Here is an 11,009-nt window from a genome sequence, read left to right as displayed (position 1 = left end):
AGTAGCTGGTTCACCGTGAATGGTGAAAAGAAATACCACGTGACAGGAATAGTACCACCTTTCACTCGATTGCGCTGATTGGCGAAAACCATTACCACGTGATAGTCTGTTGTACCCGGAAGAATGACAAATGGTTCTCGTTATAAGCCATTTCAAGGTACGTATGAGTAAAATCTGGCTTCTAGAAAGATGATTAATTCAAGTTGAATACTTTTTAATGTTGACCAGCTCAAGAAGGAAATATATCTAACGAAACAGAACATTTTAGATGCTACAGTTTTGTTTATCTGTTAAACATGTTGACCGGTGATTAAATTGGACTTCTCTTATAGGAACTTTAGTGCTTTCTTTCTGCGCGTTTTAATCACAGGGTTGACCACACCTTTTAGCGCCTGTCGTTGGTTTTCCTGTGTTTTAACCAAAGATGGCATCCTACTTCGAGGAGCACGACTGTGAGCCCACCAACCCTGAGGAACAGTACCGGCAGAACGCTCTACTTGAGCTGGCAAGGTGACAATCTCCTATTTGAGCTGTCATTCCATATCCTTGAAGTCCAGCTAAGGGACATGTACAAATACTAGCATGCACGTTTGTTCTCTCTAGTAGTACAACGACCGTACATTTTATTAGTAAAGCTAAATTGCGCGCTACGAGTAATACCAATGAAGCACTATATGTTAACTTGTAGTATTTTGTCTTATATTGAATATTATTGTAACATGCAACTGTAACAGTGTGATCATTAACACTTTGTGTGAAACTGCTTCATTTGAAAAAAAAAATTTTTACTAAAACAAACAGTTTTTTAAAATATGCAAATCTAATGTGCTAAAAAGTTAAATACAACTGAATTGAACTGCCTCTAAGCTGTGATTCTTTAAGGTACCACTAGAGGGAGCCTACATACCACTAGTAGTTTCTAATCAATGGCGGTTTTTCCTCACTAGCATTGGGTCAATGTCTGACTGTACAAAAACATTGACCTTGAGGTGGATCATCAAGGTTATCCAAGAACTGCTCAGACAGTTTTCATTAGTCATTACCCAGCTTACTTCAACAGTCATGACTTCATGATGCCATTTGACCTTTTTTATACTGGCTTGTGTTTGCCTGTGAAGGTCTCTCATGCAGGGGTTGGACTTGATGGACTCTGGGGACTCATCAGACTGGAACCAGCGTCTTCCTCCTCCTGCTGCAAAAGTAGCTGTGCAGACGCTCAATGTGGTGGTTATTTCCCCTGAACAAGCAGGTGAGAGATCTATGAATTTAACATGAATATCTTTTTTATTCCGCTGACATATTCAATAACAACAATATATTATACCTGTTGGTATATTGATAAAGGGTGACTGACAAAAAACCCAAGGAATCAAGAATTCTCTGACACGTTACACACTGTTTCTTGTCTTACTAAAAATCAGCCCATTTGTGACGGCAACCTCATCTCATACAAGTGAGCGACTGGACGTCATGCAAACACGATCGGTGTATATGACAGGTGCCGACCCAGCTGCTCTCCAATGTTAACTTGTCTTTGCTATTGCAGACAAAGGCCTGAAGTGTCCTGTTTGTTTACTGGAGTTTGAAGAGCAGGAGACGGTTCGTGAAATGCCTTGCAAACATCTTTTCCACTCTGGATGTATACTGCCCTGGCTGGGCAAGGTATTAAGAGCACACATTTTTATTTTTTTTGCTTCAGTCACTTGCAGGGCAGCATCTTGTCTCCTGTTGCAATGTTCTTGTGTTTTTTGTTACTTTACTCTTTCAAACTCCAGACAAACTCCTGCCCGCTTTGTCGACTTGAACTTCCAACCGATAATGCAGACTACGAGGAGTTCAAGAAAGACAAAGTGAGTGTGTGTATGCATGAACGCCTGTACATTCACATGTAAGTGTTGGCTAAGTGTGTGTGTGTCCTGTAGGAGAGAAGAAAACAGAGGGAGCACAGACTGGAGGACCTTCATGGAGCAATGTACACATGACAGTGACCTTGCAACATGACTTGATATTCAGGATGTTTTTAAGCATCAGAGTCAAGAGTATACACATTCTAGCCTTCAATATGCAGCATTGACTCAATATTGTTTATACCATTTCCTCCAAAGTATATAATTTATTATATAAATGATGTGACTTTTTTTTTTAAATCAGTTGTTCAATGTATCACTGTATTGTATACATTATGTATGATGCATCTCTGCAACGCAACCTATCTTTACATGGGTTGTACCCCCGCCCCCTCCAAAAATTATGAATGGGCCTCATGGTGTGTTTTGTCTGGTTGTGTAACTATTTTTAACCGCATAATGGTCTTCTGTGGGGCTGCTGTACTATATCAGGGGTCTCAAACTTACAGCCCGTGGAACGTTTGTGGGCTGCAGGCAGTTATTTTGCAGCCTCTTTCTTGACATCTAGTAAGTTTTGTTAGTCGGCACCCTCCTTTTTGGCACATTGTTGCCCTGAGTGTGTCCTCCCTCACCCCTGTTTTTTTCTTCCTTATGGCCAACCATAGCTCAGGCTCATGACAGCCTTTTGGCAAAACTCAATTCTGAAGTGACACCAGGTTGAATGAAGAAAAAAATATTCTGACACCCAGTCTCAGTCTGTTAAAACCTCTCTCAAAATGGAAGGTTGGCAATGAGAATAGCTGATTTCAAGAAAAACAGGAGAAAATGGTTTTTGTTGTTGAGCACAGGGTCACCCCGACATATCTTGAATGCACAGAGAGTATAAGAAATCACGTGCTGAGGAGTATGCAAAGCACCAGGGGGGGGGAGAGAACTGTGTCACCAATCTTGTTCACATTCTGAAGAACTTAATGTTCTGAAGTGTTTATTATTAAGAAAGATTGAGAAGATTAGATCTTGGACTTGTATATACTTGATCCCTTTTTGGTGGACGCATGTAGAATCTATCACCAGCAATCAACGTGAATTGAGTTTGAGACTCCTGATCCTAACAAAATCTTTGACATTTGCATGCAAGTGTTAAACAGAGGTCAACAGGACTTGATACATTTTGATTTATTTTTTCTTGACTGAGATTTTTAAATAAATCAATTTTGTAAAGTGTTTTGATTCCCTCGTGAGTGATGCAGCAATCCCATAATTCAACATCACGCTAGGATGTCTCCAAGGTAACCATATGACACGACGTACTTGAATAACTATCCGAGACAGTCATAATTTAAGATTTTATTTCAGATTTTAATATAAATCTCTGTCAAATTAAAATACCTAACTGATAGACAAAGGATACATATTTACAGAATGTAAAGAAATCAATAGCAAGTGTGTAATTGGGGATCTCATTTGACACAAGTCAAATTCATCGTGTGTCTGTGATCAGAGTTCACACCAGCCATTCACGGTTATGGATGAGTTGGGAGCCTTTCCCAGCTGACTTGGGGCGAGTGGTGGTGTACACTCTGGAGTGGTCGCCAGCTAATCGCAGGGTAGTACATGCCATAGAGATTTATAAATCCGACCCTGCTGTGATACTCGTACATACAGCTGCCTGTAAAAGTCACACAATGTGACCAAAATGGTGAACATGGCTAAGGCTCAACACAAACTCCCAAAAAAAAAAAGGAAACACATTCCTCTGGCACATAATGAGGGATAAGGCTAAATCCATTTACTCACAAATGTGTCCACTTTTTGGAAACATAAATCAATCAAAATTGGCAAAGAGGTACTAGGAACATGACATGAGCGCACATTTTTATCCTGATGATAGAATTCGATAAAGAAGAAACTTGGATGGCTTTGAGCACGATACTGAGTCTGTCTCTCCTACGTACAAACGAACACGTTTCAACGAGTTCCAGCCAAGCTCAAAGTGAAAGCGTTCAAACTTCGACTGAATAAATTCTGCAGTAGCTGATCGATCAGATGATGTCATGACAGATGCAGTGAGTAGTAGAATGTGTTGATTTTTTTTTTTTTGTGTTAGTGGTTTAGTCATGTTTGTTTCATGGGTGGAGGTCATTCTCTCCTATAGATTGAATTTCCCTTCTGGGCATCCCAAATGAATAGTAGCTGTATAATCTAAGCGTGCAATTACATTGGTATTGGGCATGGGTGCGAGACTTCCCTTCACTGTCTTACACTCACGCTTATCTATATTCATGGTTCAATTTTAAAAACATTATTGGCGTCAAGTGGGCTCAAGCACGATTCAAATGGCCGAGTGTGAACATGTCCTAAATGTAGAATGAAACAATCATGTAGCCTATGGGTCATCATGGCTCCATCTGGGCAGTTGATCTGATCAAGGATCAACATTAGAAAAAGGCTTGAGATTCAAAGCATTCGGAAGAGAAACCATGAGCCAACTTAATACTCGACGTGCCATAATGAAAGCTAAACAAGGCCGTCAACATTCTGACATTAAAGCAAGGCCACGGCACCCAATAAAATGATGAAACTTATAAAAGAAAATGATTTCATCCATCAAGGCAACCTCATTGTCCAACTACAGATCGCAACACCTTTCAAGTAAGCTTCCAAACACCAGTGGAATGTTGCCCAATTCTAAATCTAAAAGAGTTCACGGTCCAACATTCAACCTTCCACCAACTTTTAAAAAAAAAAAAAAAAAAAAACTGCTTCAAGTCGTGCCTCGTCCTCCAAACAGACACGCCCGCGTTTCATTTTAAAAACAACAAAATCACTAAGACAAATATAAACAAAGTAAAAACATCATGATTGGAACCATCTTGGAAACATTCAGCGCTCAAAGAACATTGACATGGTCCTACAGCATCACAACAAATGCCTTTTTTGCTGAATTTAGTAAGACGCCAAACAAAAGAATTATGCACTGAATTGAGAGTGGAAGGACTTTTTTGCGGGGTGTTGCAAGTTGGGGCACTTGTAGGTCAAGGTCGTGGCGCTTCACTTTTTGTATGACTTCCTTAAATTCTTTTTAGGCTGCACCGGCTCACCAATCAATCTGGTTGGCACCTTAATTGTAGAGAGAGGGGGGGGAGGAAGTTATTACAGCATTACAGACGGGTGTTGATTGAATTTGTTCTAAAACAGAACTAGTCTCTCCCTTGGTATGCTAACTCGGTCATCTCCGTCATCCATGTGGCAGGCATCCACAGAGCTTCTCCGCGAAGGGCTACAACATGGCTATACTCTCAGGGGTACAGTTGAGATGAGTGGACGTGCTGCTGCCCCCGGGCGACTTGAGACCCTTCGCAGCCCCGCTCAGCGTGGAGTCCCGGGCCCCGGGGCCCAAGATCACCCCGGAGCCATGGCGGAGACAATGCTGCAGGCCGGTCATCATGGTTTCGCCGGTGACCGTGCCGAACTCGTAGGTGAAGGTGCCGTAGAAGACCAGGATGTCCACGGTGAAACCCCACTCGCAGATAGCTGCGGCGTGCTGGAGCGTGAAGCTCTCGTGCACAAAGAAGATGCCGCCTGGGAGAAGGAGCTTAAGGAGCAAGCGAGAGAAGGTAGCTGGGGCTGCTCTTGAGTGATTGACAAGGATACTGAGTACGAGGGAGACCATAGCTCCGAGTGCCAGAGCCACCCGGAAGTGAGCCATCCAGTAGTCAAGGGCGGTGACGGCCACCCGATAGGTGAGCACGCACTGCAGGCACACGAAGAGCAGCCCCGCTGGGAAGGCCACGCCGGCGCCCACATAGTGAAGAGACTTTGCGTGGTCAACCTAGCACACACGCGGGCCGGCGTGCAACATCATTTTCGAAACCTGGAGGTCAAAGTGAGGAGCGGGTAAATTTTACCTGAAAGTTGCCCACCATGACCAGACCCACTGCGTTGATGCAGCCCGCCACAAGAGCGCAGGTGTTGACCCAACATCCGTGGCTATGCTCGATCACCTGGGCGTAGCGCAGAAGGCACACCATCACCACTGCCGAGAAAACAAACCGGAGAAAAGTTGGATGGCTATTTCAAAAACAAGCAGAGAATGCTGGTTATTTAGCAACATGTCGGAAACATTTGACCCCATGTCTACGTGAGTGAGAGAGCAGGAAGGAAGACGGCGTTACTCATCCAGTCGAGCCATGCATCTTTGCCGGCTTACTTTTACGTTCCATCAAATACTTGACTGTTAAATATATGAATTCAAAGTAGTGGTGATCTGGCATGACAGGAGGAAGAGCAGTAATGGAGGAAGGCCGTGGAGGGTGCATGAAGGCGAGAGGCCAGTCGGGGGAAGGAAACTGTATTCATTATTGATTTCGAGTACTCTGGCTATTTTAAGCCCCTCCGCAGCTCAAGACGCTGACATGGGCACCACGTACAAACGCGCGCAGACGGACGACAGCTATACAAGTAGATTAGCATCGGCGTGTGTAAACGGGAAATGATGATCTTTTTACCCAGGGTACTTTCTCATCCATCCACCATCATCATTTAACGTGTCGCCATTTTGATACAAAAGTGACATTGCACACTGACTTGATCGATTTCGAGCCTCTTTCGACGAGCAAGTGCGTTTCAATGGAAAACGGAAGGGCACAGCATAGCTGCCATAAATACTTTCTGTCAGTTTTGAGCGACGCTGTCCGAAAGGTGGTAATAAAATGTTCATCATTTGCTGTGTTGTAGAACTGCACTGCATCATGATCATCTCATATTTGAGTGACCTCAATTGAGAGTCATCTTTTGAATGACACAGGTTTTGTCAACCGGCATTAGCATGTTTTGCGTTTGGTTGATTTCAGCGAAGATCTTACCCATGAAGGCTCCGACATTGCCAATGAGGCTAAACAGGCAGCTCTCGGGGGGGTAAGAACCACATTTACTGCAAAGGATGAAGACAAAATGGGGTGTTAACATTTCACATCAGTGCAGCAACTATTGATTTTTTTAATAACCAATTAATCTATCGACTCTTTTATCGATTCGTCGATGAACCTGACTACATTAAACATGTTTTAATTTACATCCCTTCATTCCAAAATACGACATTATTTCAAAAACTAATTATGATTAATGCTTTAGTTGATCATATGTGGGAAAAGTAATTTTATTTTTATTTAACACAAACCTTATTCCGCTTTCATGGCGGACAGAGATTGGATAATATTTGATTTACTGTTGTTGACTAGCAGAAATTCTGAGGATGTGAACAGAATAAAAAAATATACATATTAGCAATTAAAATATGATCCAAAACACTATTGATTGGTTTAATAATCGATTAATCAATTACATGTCACACAAATTGACTTATAAAGGCTCTGTCCACAGTTGCAGAGTTTGGTTAAAATTGGCAAACCAAAAAATAGATTTGTCAGCCCATGCTTTTTTCACACAACGACGTGACCTCATTAGAAATTGCACTGCTATACAGCCTCCATCCTGACTCCGATTGTTACTACCTCTGAAGTGGTAGGTTTCCTTCTCGATTCCTTCACACTGAACATCACCATGGGAAAAGGCTTTTTTTTTTTTTTTTTTTTAATCATTGCCTGGATAAATCCCTGAGCGCCTTGCGATGACTTTTCCTCCATTTCTGATGACATATGAGGTTTTGCAAAGAGTGAATCAATTATGTCACTATGTGCTTTTCTAGGTCTGAGGGCCACATGGTGGCAAAGTTGAAGAAGGTTAATGAGGTAGAAGAGGACACCTGATGAGGGGGATGTCCTGGATAGTGCAACAGATCTTAGGAAAGCCTGGTCGGAGCAGCTCCTCTGTGCATGTTACATTGTAGGTCCTGCAGGCATGACACGAGACAGCTCGTAGTGAATAATTCTACAATCTGAGATGTGACAGCATGTGGGCACTTTTCTCAAATGAAATAAGGATTACTCGCCAGTTCTCCACAGGACAAACGTGGTGATTCATTACAGCCATGGCGTACCTGCGGAGTAAACAAAACACCATTTCTAGAAAACTATGACAAGAGGTTACTCATGGCAGTTCAAATAAACGTGTTGGATATTTTTGGTGAGTAGCAGCGGCAGCAGATTAATCCTGTGATTCACGGGTTGTTCTTTGCGCAGAGTGCATCACGGGTCGTTGACCTTTTCAAAGCTGAGAGCCACGTACTTCTTGATGCGAAGGGCTTTCTCGCTTGTGAAAACACACATTTGATCAAATAACCTTTAATATCTCATTATTATATGCTGACAATTTGTGAAGACACCCAGCATGCAAATTATTTGTGACAATATTTCGGTAACAAATCTGCCATTCGTTTTCAAGCGATCGTGTCTAGAATATTGGTTAGAGGTAAACAATTGTCATGCATACCCGCGGGCTACTCATGAGGTTCTTGGGGGGGGGGGGGGGGGATACCTGGTGTCCTGTGAACACGTGACCCTTGCACTACATGCAGTGCTCAATCCAAACACCAGGGTGAGCCATTGACACCAGAGCATGTGCGATTAGTTCTTTGGGTAATTGATGACAAGGGGGTCCCTTTGTACTTTATACAGTGGTGTAAAACAAAACAAGACTCACAAGAAGGCACGTTCGCCGATCAAGTAGAAAATGAGCTATCGTGAACATTTTAGTCCATATATTTTGTGTAAAAGACGTTTCTGAGAGACTTTGGTCGCAGGACACATGATAAGGTTTGAAGGCAGGCGTGCACCACTCACACGATCCATATTCCCGTGATGGAGAAGGCAGACAGGCTGACCGGCAGGACGATCCAGGCAGTCATTGGGCTGGCAGTGAGCTGGCTTTGTCCCAAGCATGTGGTGAGAGGGCGGCTACAAGTCAGGGCGGCGGCACGACACGGGGGGCAGATGGGGTCGGGTGGGTTTGCGGGGTCACTAACACACGGGGGAACACACAGGGAGGGGGAGGGGGGGTACAAAAGGACAGAAGGACGCGTCTGCTCCAGGAAGCCCACCTTCAGCCTGACAGAGGAAACAATAACATGCTTTTACAGCATTGACTGGTGTACTTTTGACTTTGTCATGTAAAGTTGTAATGTAATCAAAAGACATTTTCATCTTTTTAAGGATAAAATATTTGCTGCAGCTCTTGTTTATTTTGTTTCATATTTTGAAAAAGTTGGAGCAGGTCAGTGTATATATGCCATGAAAGTTGTTCAACAAACTGATTTGCTTTCTTCCTGCTGATTTGCTTTCTTCCTACATGCACGGATGTGATAAAATTGTGACCTGGGTTTGCACAGAAAAACACTTTTCAAGCAGACTCCCTCAGTGGGATACAAGAACACTGGTATTGCTTCATTTGCTCCAAAGAGCAAAGCATCGCACATATTTGTTCTAGTGTGCAGTCAGTGTCTCAGAGCTTGAAGTGGCCAAACCAGAATCTCTATTTATTTGCTACCTTATTACTAAATGTCAGCAAAAGCTGGTGTTTACACAGAAACCTAGCAAGCCTGTGAACATATTTTACAACTTTTGTGCCCAAGAACAAGAGTTACTCAATATCGCCATCGTGACTTGATCACCAGGTCTTGCGATTCTCTGACTGCACTAGCAACACATCGAGTGATGTTATTCGAGACTCCTAAAGACTTAAGACTCCTTCTTGCGCTGGAGATGTTCACCCTTCTTCCTTCTGGCTGCAAATGAACGGCGCTTGTGTGAAGCCACCAGAGGCCGACACAGGATGTCTTGTTTTACATGACTTGGATGACCTTTACCGACTTTCCCCTTGGAGAAAGAGTCTTGGTTTCCAAGGACATGTCTCACTGACATTTAAGTAACTAAGTACCGTTGTTTTTTTTTTTTTTACTGTAATTTGTTGGCTGGAGATGTTAAGTATATGTACTATGACACTTCATTTGTGTTGTAATCTTGCAGGATATTACAAACACTTCTGTAAATACAGCCAGTCTGTAAACATTGTGCAACACTCCTCAAGCATAGGTATCCCCCCCACAAAAATCAGATATGCTTGGTTATGAAATAATAGTGAAAGCATGAGATCGTAGGACACATAATGTATAGTCCCACATACCGCACCAATCAAAGCCTTTACATGATTAAAACTGTCTAGTGCTCTGCCTTGGTAGAATAGACATTCATACATAACCACAACAACTCCATCTGAAAGGACTTTCTTTACGGTTTGGGGGCCTAAATGAACTCGGGATCGCTTTCTCTTCCATATCATTGTCAATTCCAAAGTGACATAGATGACGAGCATGCAGCGTCAGAGACATATGACACTGCAGAGGAGAAGCATAGATCCTGCATGCAAGCATCGCGGAGTGTGCATATCCTTATTTATTTGTGTTGGGGGGGTTGGCAGGAACACTACAGTGCAACTCGGAGCCGACCCGGGCTAACTATACATCCAGAACCACTTGGGGCTGGCTCGCACAAGAGACACAAGTTAATTTCGTGAAAGGTAAACGTGAGTGCAGCTCTGGTAAAAATCTTCTTCAATTGTCCCGTCTGCTCAAATGAACCGCGCAACTGTTAGCAGCGTTAGCTTGACATCGCCAGTTCTACTGGGTGCACTTTGCCGGCTGGTCTTTACGATTGTCCGCATCTTCATTCCCGTTATCCTTCGCAACGAGCGGCTCATACAGTAAAGGACAAGTATGCTGATAGAATAACAAAAGCAAAGCGTGTATTTATGATCATGAATTTGTACCTACCACCCGCCTGCAAGACCCTCGCTGCACACCAACAACCTTGGTTATCCCTTTAGAAATGTGCTCTCTCGTCATCAATGAAGCGTGCCACAAACCAGCTTCCGTTTTATCATTTTCAGAGTAAGACAGTAGGATTTTCATGTTTATCTGGATTTTTATTTTTCGAAAACTAACGAGAGGACCTCACAATATAGATAAGCAGTCTTACGTCATACATTTGTAACATTAGCTTATGTAAGATTACGCATGGCATGCCTTGGGGAGCGATCGTCTCCTGAGTTTGAAGTTGGCAGCTGGTGTGTATCTACTGTATAAGCACTGTAACTATGAATGGCCTTGTCTCGAGCAATAGCTTTTATTTGTATAGAATCGCACGTGAGCTGGACGGCGTTGTAATATGCAACTTGACTCTCATGGTCCGGCCCTCAAAACTGTGGGCC

The 11,009-nt window shown here is 43.0% G+C and overlaps 2 protein-coding genes across 5 annotated transcripts; one reads left to right on the top strand and one right to left on the bottom strand.

Moving 5' to 3' along the window:
• The first annotated feature begins 66 nt into the window (after nucleotides 1–66).
• rnf215 (ring finger protein 215) lies at nucleotides 67–3,065 on the top strand. Of its 3 annotated transcripts, none has more exons than XM_085910957.1 (6): nucleotides 67–157; nucleotides 390–510; nucleotides 1,119–1,249; nucleotides 1,547–1,662; nucleotides 1,776–1,850; nucleotides 1,923–3,065. In XM_085910957.1, the coding sequence occupies exons 2-6, from the start codon at nucleotides 425–427 to the stop codon at nucleotides 1,980–1,982; spliced, it is 468 nt and encodes a 155-aa protein (XP_085767083.1). In that variant the 5' UTR covers nucleotides 67–157; nucleotides 390–424; the 3' UTR covers nucleotides 1,983–3,065. The 3 variants fall into 3 exon arrangements, with proteins under 3 accessions (XP_085767083.1, XP_085767082.1, XP_085767081.1); XM_085910956.1 differs by having other exon boundaries at nucleotides 87–157; nucleotides 371–510; XM_085910955.1 differs by having other exon boundaries at nucleotides 95–157; nucleotides 425–510.
• A 116-nt stretch (nucleotides 3,066–3,181) lies between these two features.
• On the bottom strand, nucleotides 3,182–10,653 carry LOC147057804 (transmembrane protein 150A-like). 2 transcript variants are annotated; one of them, XM_085910717.1, is made up of 8 exons: nucleotides 10,573–10,653; nucleotides 8,588–8,851; nucleotides 7,798–7,845; nucleotides 7,612–7,698; nucleotides 6,713–6,780; nucleotides 5,756–5,883; nucleotides 5,502–5,679; nucleotides 3,182–5,429 (listed from the first exon to the last, which is right to left on the bottom strand). In XM_085910717.1, the coding sequence occupies exons 2-8, from the start codon at nucleotides 8,650–8,652 to the stop codon at nucleotides 5,128–5,130; spliced, it is 876 nt and encodes a 291-aa protein (XP_085766843.1). In that variant the 5' UTR covers nucleotides 8,653–8,851; nucleotides 10,573–10,653; the 3' UTR covers nucleotides 3,182–5,127. The 2 variants fall into 2 exon arrangements, with proteins under 2 accessions (XP_085766843.1, XP_085766844.1); XM_085910718.1 differs by lacking the exon at nucleotides 10,573–10,653 and adding an exon at nucleotides 10,389–10,407.
• Nucleotides 10,654–11,009: the final 356 nt, after the last annotated feature.

This window comes from Syngnathus leptorhynchus, chromosome 4 (assembly GCF_054491065.1).
Source record: "Syngnathus leptorhynchus isolate UIUO chromosome 4, UIUO_Slep, whole genome shotgun sequence".
Classification (NCBI taxonomy): Eukaryota; Metazoa; Chordata; class Actinopteri; order Syngnathiformes; family Syngnathidae; genus Syngnathus; species Syngnathus leptorhynchus.
Note: the sequence above shows the minus strand (reverse complement) of the source record. Positions and strands in the feature narration are given on the sequence as shown.

Coding starts and splice junctions, on each gene's coding strand:
- rnf215 (XM_085910955.1), top strand. CDS start 131: ATGGTTCTCGTTATAAGCCATTTCAAG. Junction 1,250..1,546: donor TATTTCCCCTGAACAAGCAG/GTGAGAGATCTA, acceptor TTGCTATTGCAG/ACAAAGGCCTGAAGTGTCCT. Junction 1,663..1,775: donor TACTGCCCTGGCTGGGCAAG/GTATTAAGAGCA, acceptor TTCAAACTCCAG/ACAAACTCCTGCCCGCTTTG.
- LOC147057804 (XM_085910717.1), bottom strand. CDS start 8,652: ATGACTGCCTGGATCGTCCTGCCGGTCAGCCTGTCTGCCTTCTCCATC. Junction 7,846..8,587: donor ATCACGGGAATATGGATCGT/GTGAGTGGTGCA, acceptor TTTACTCCGCAG/GTACGCCATGGCTGTAATGA. Junction 5,680..5,755: donor TCATGGTGGGCAACTTTCAG/GTAAAATTTACC, acceptor CGTGTGTGCTAG/GTTGACCACGCAAAGTCTCT.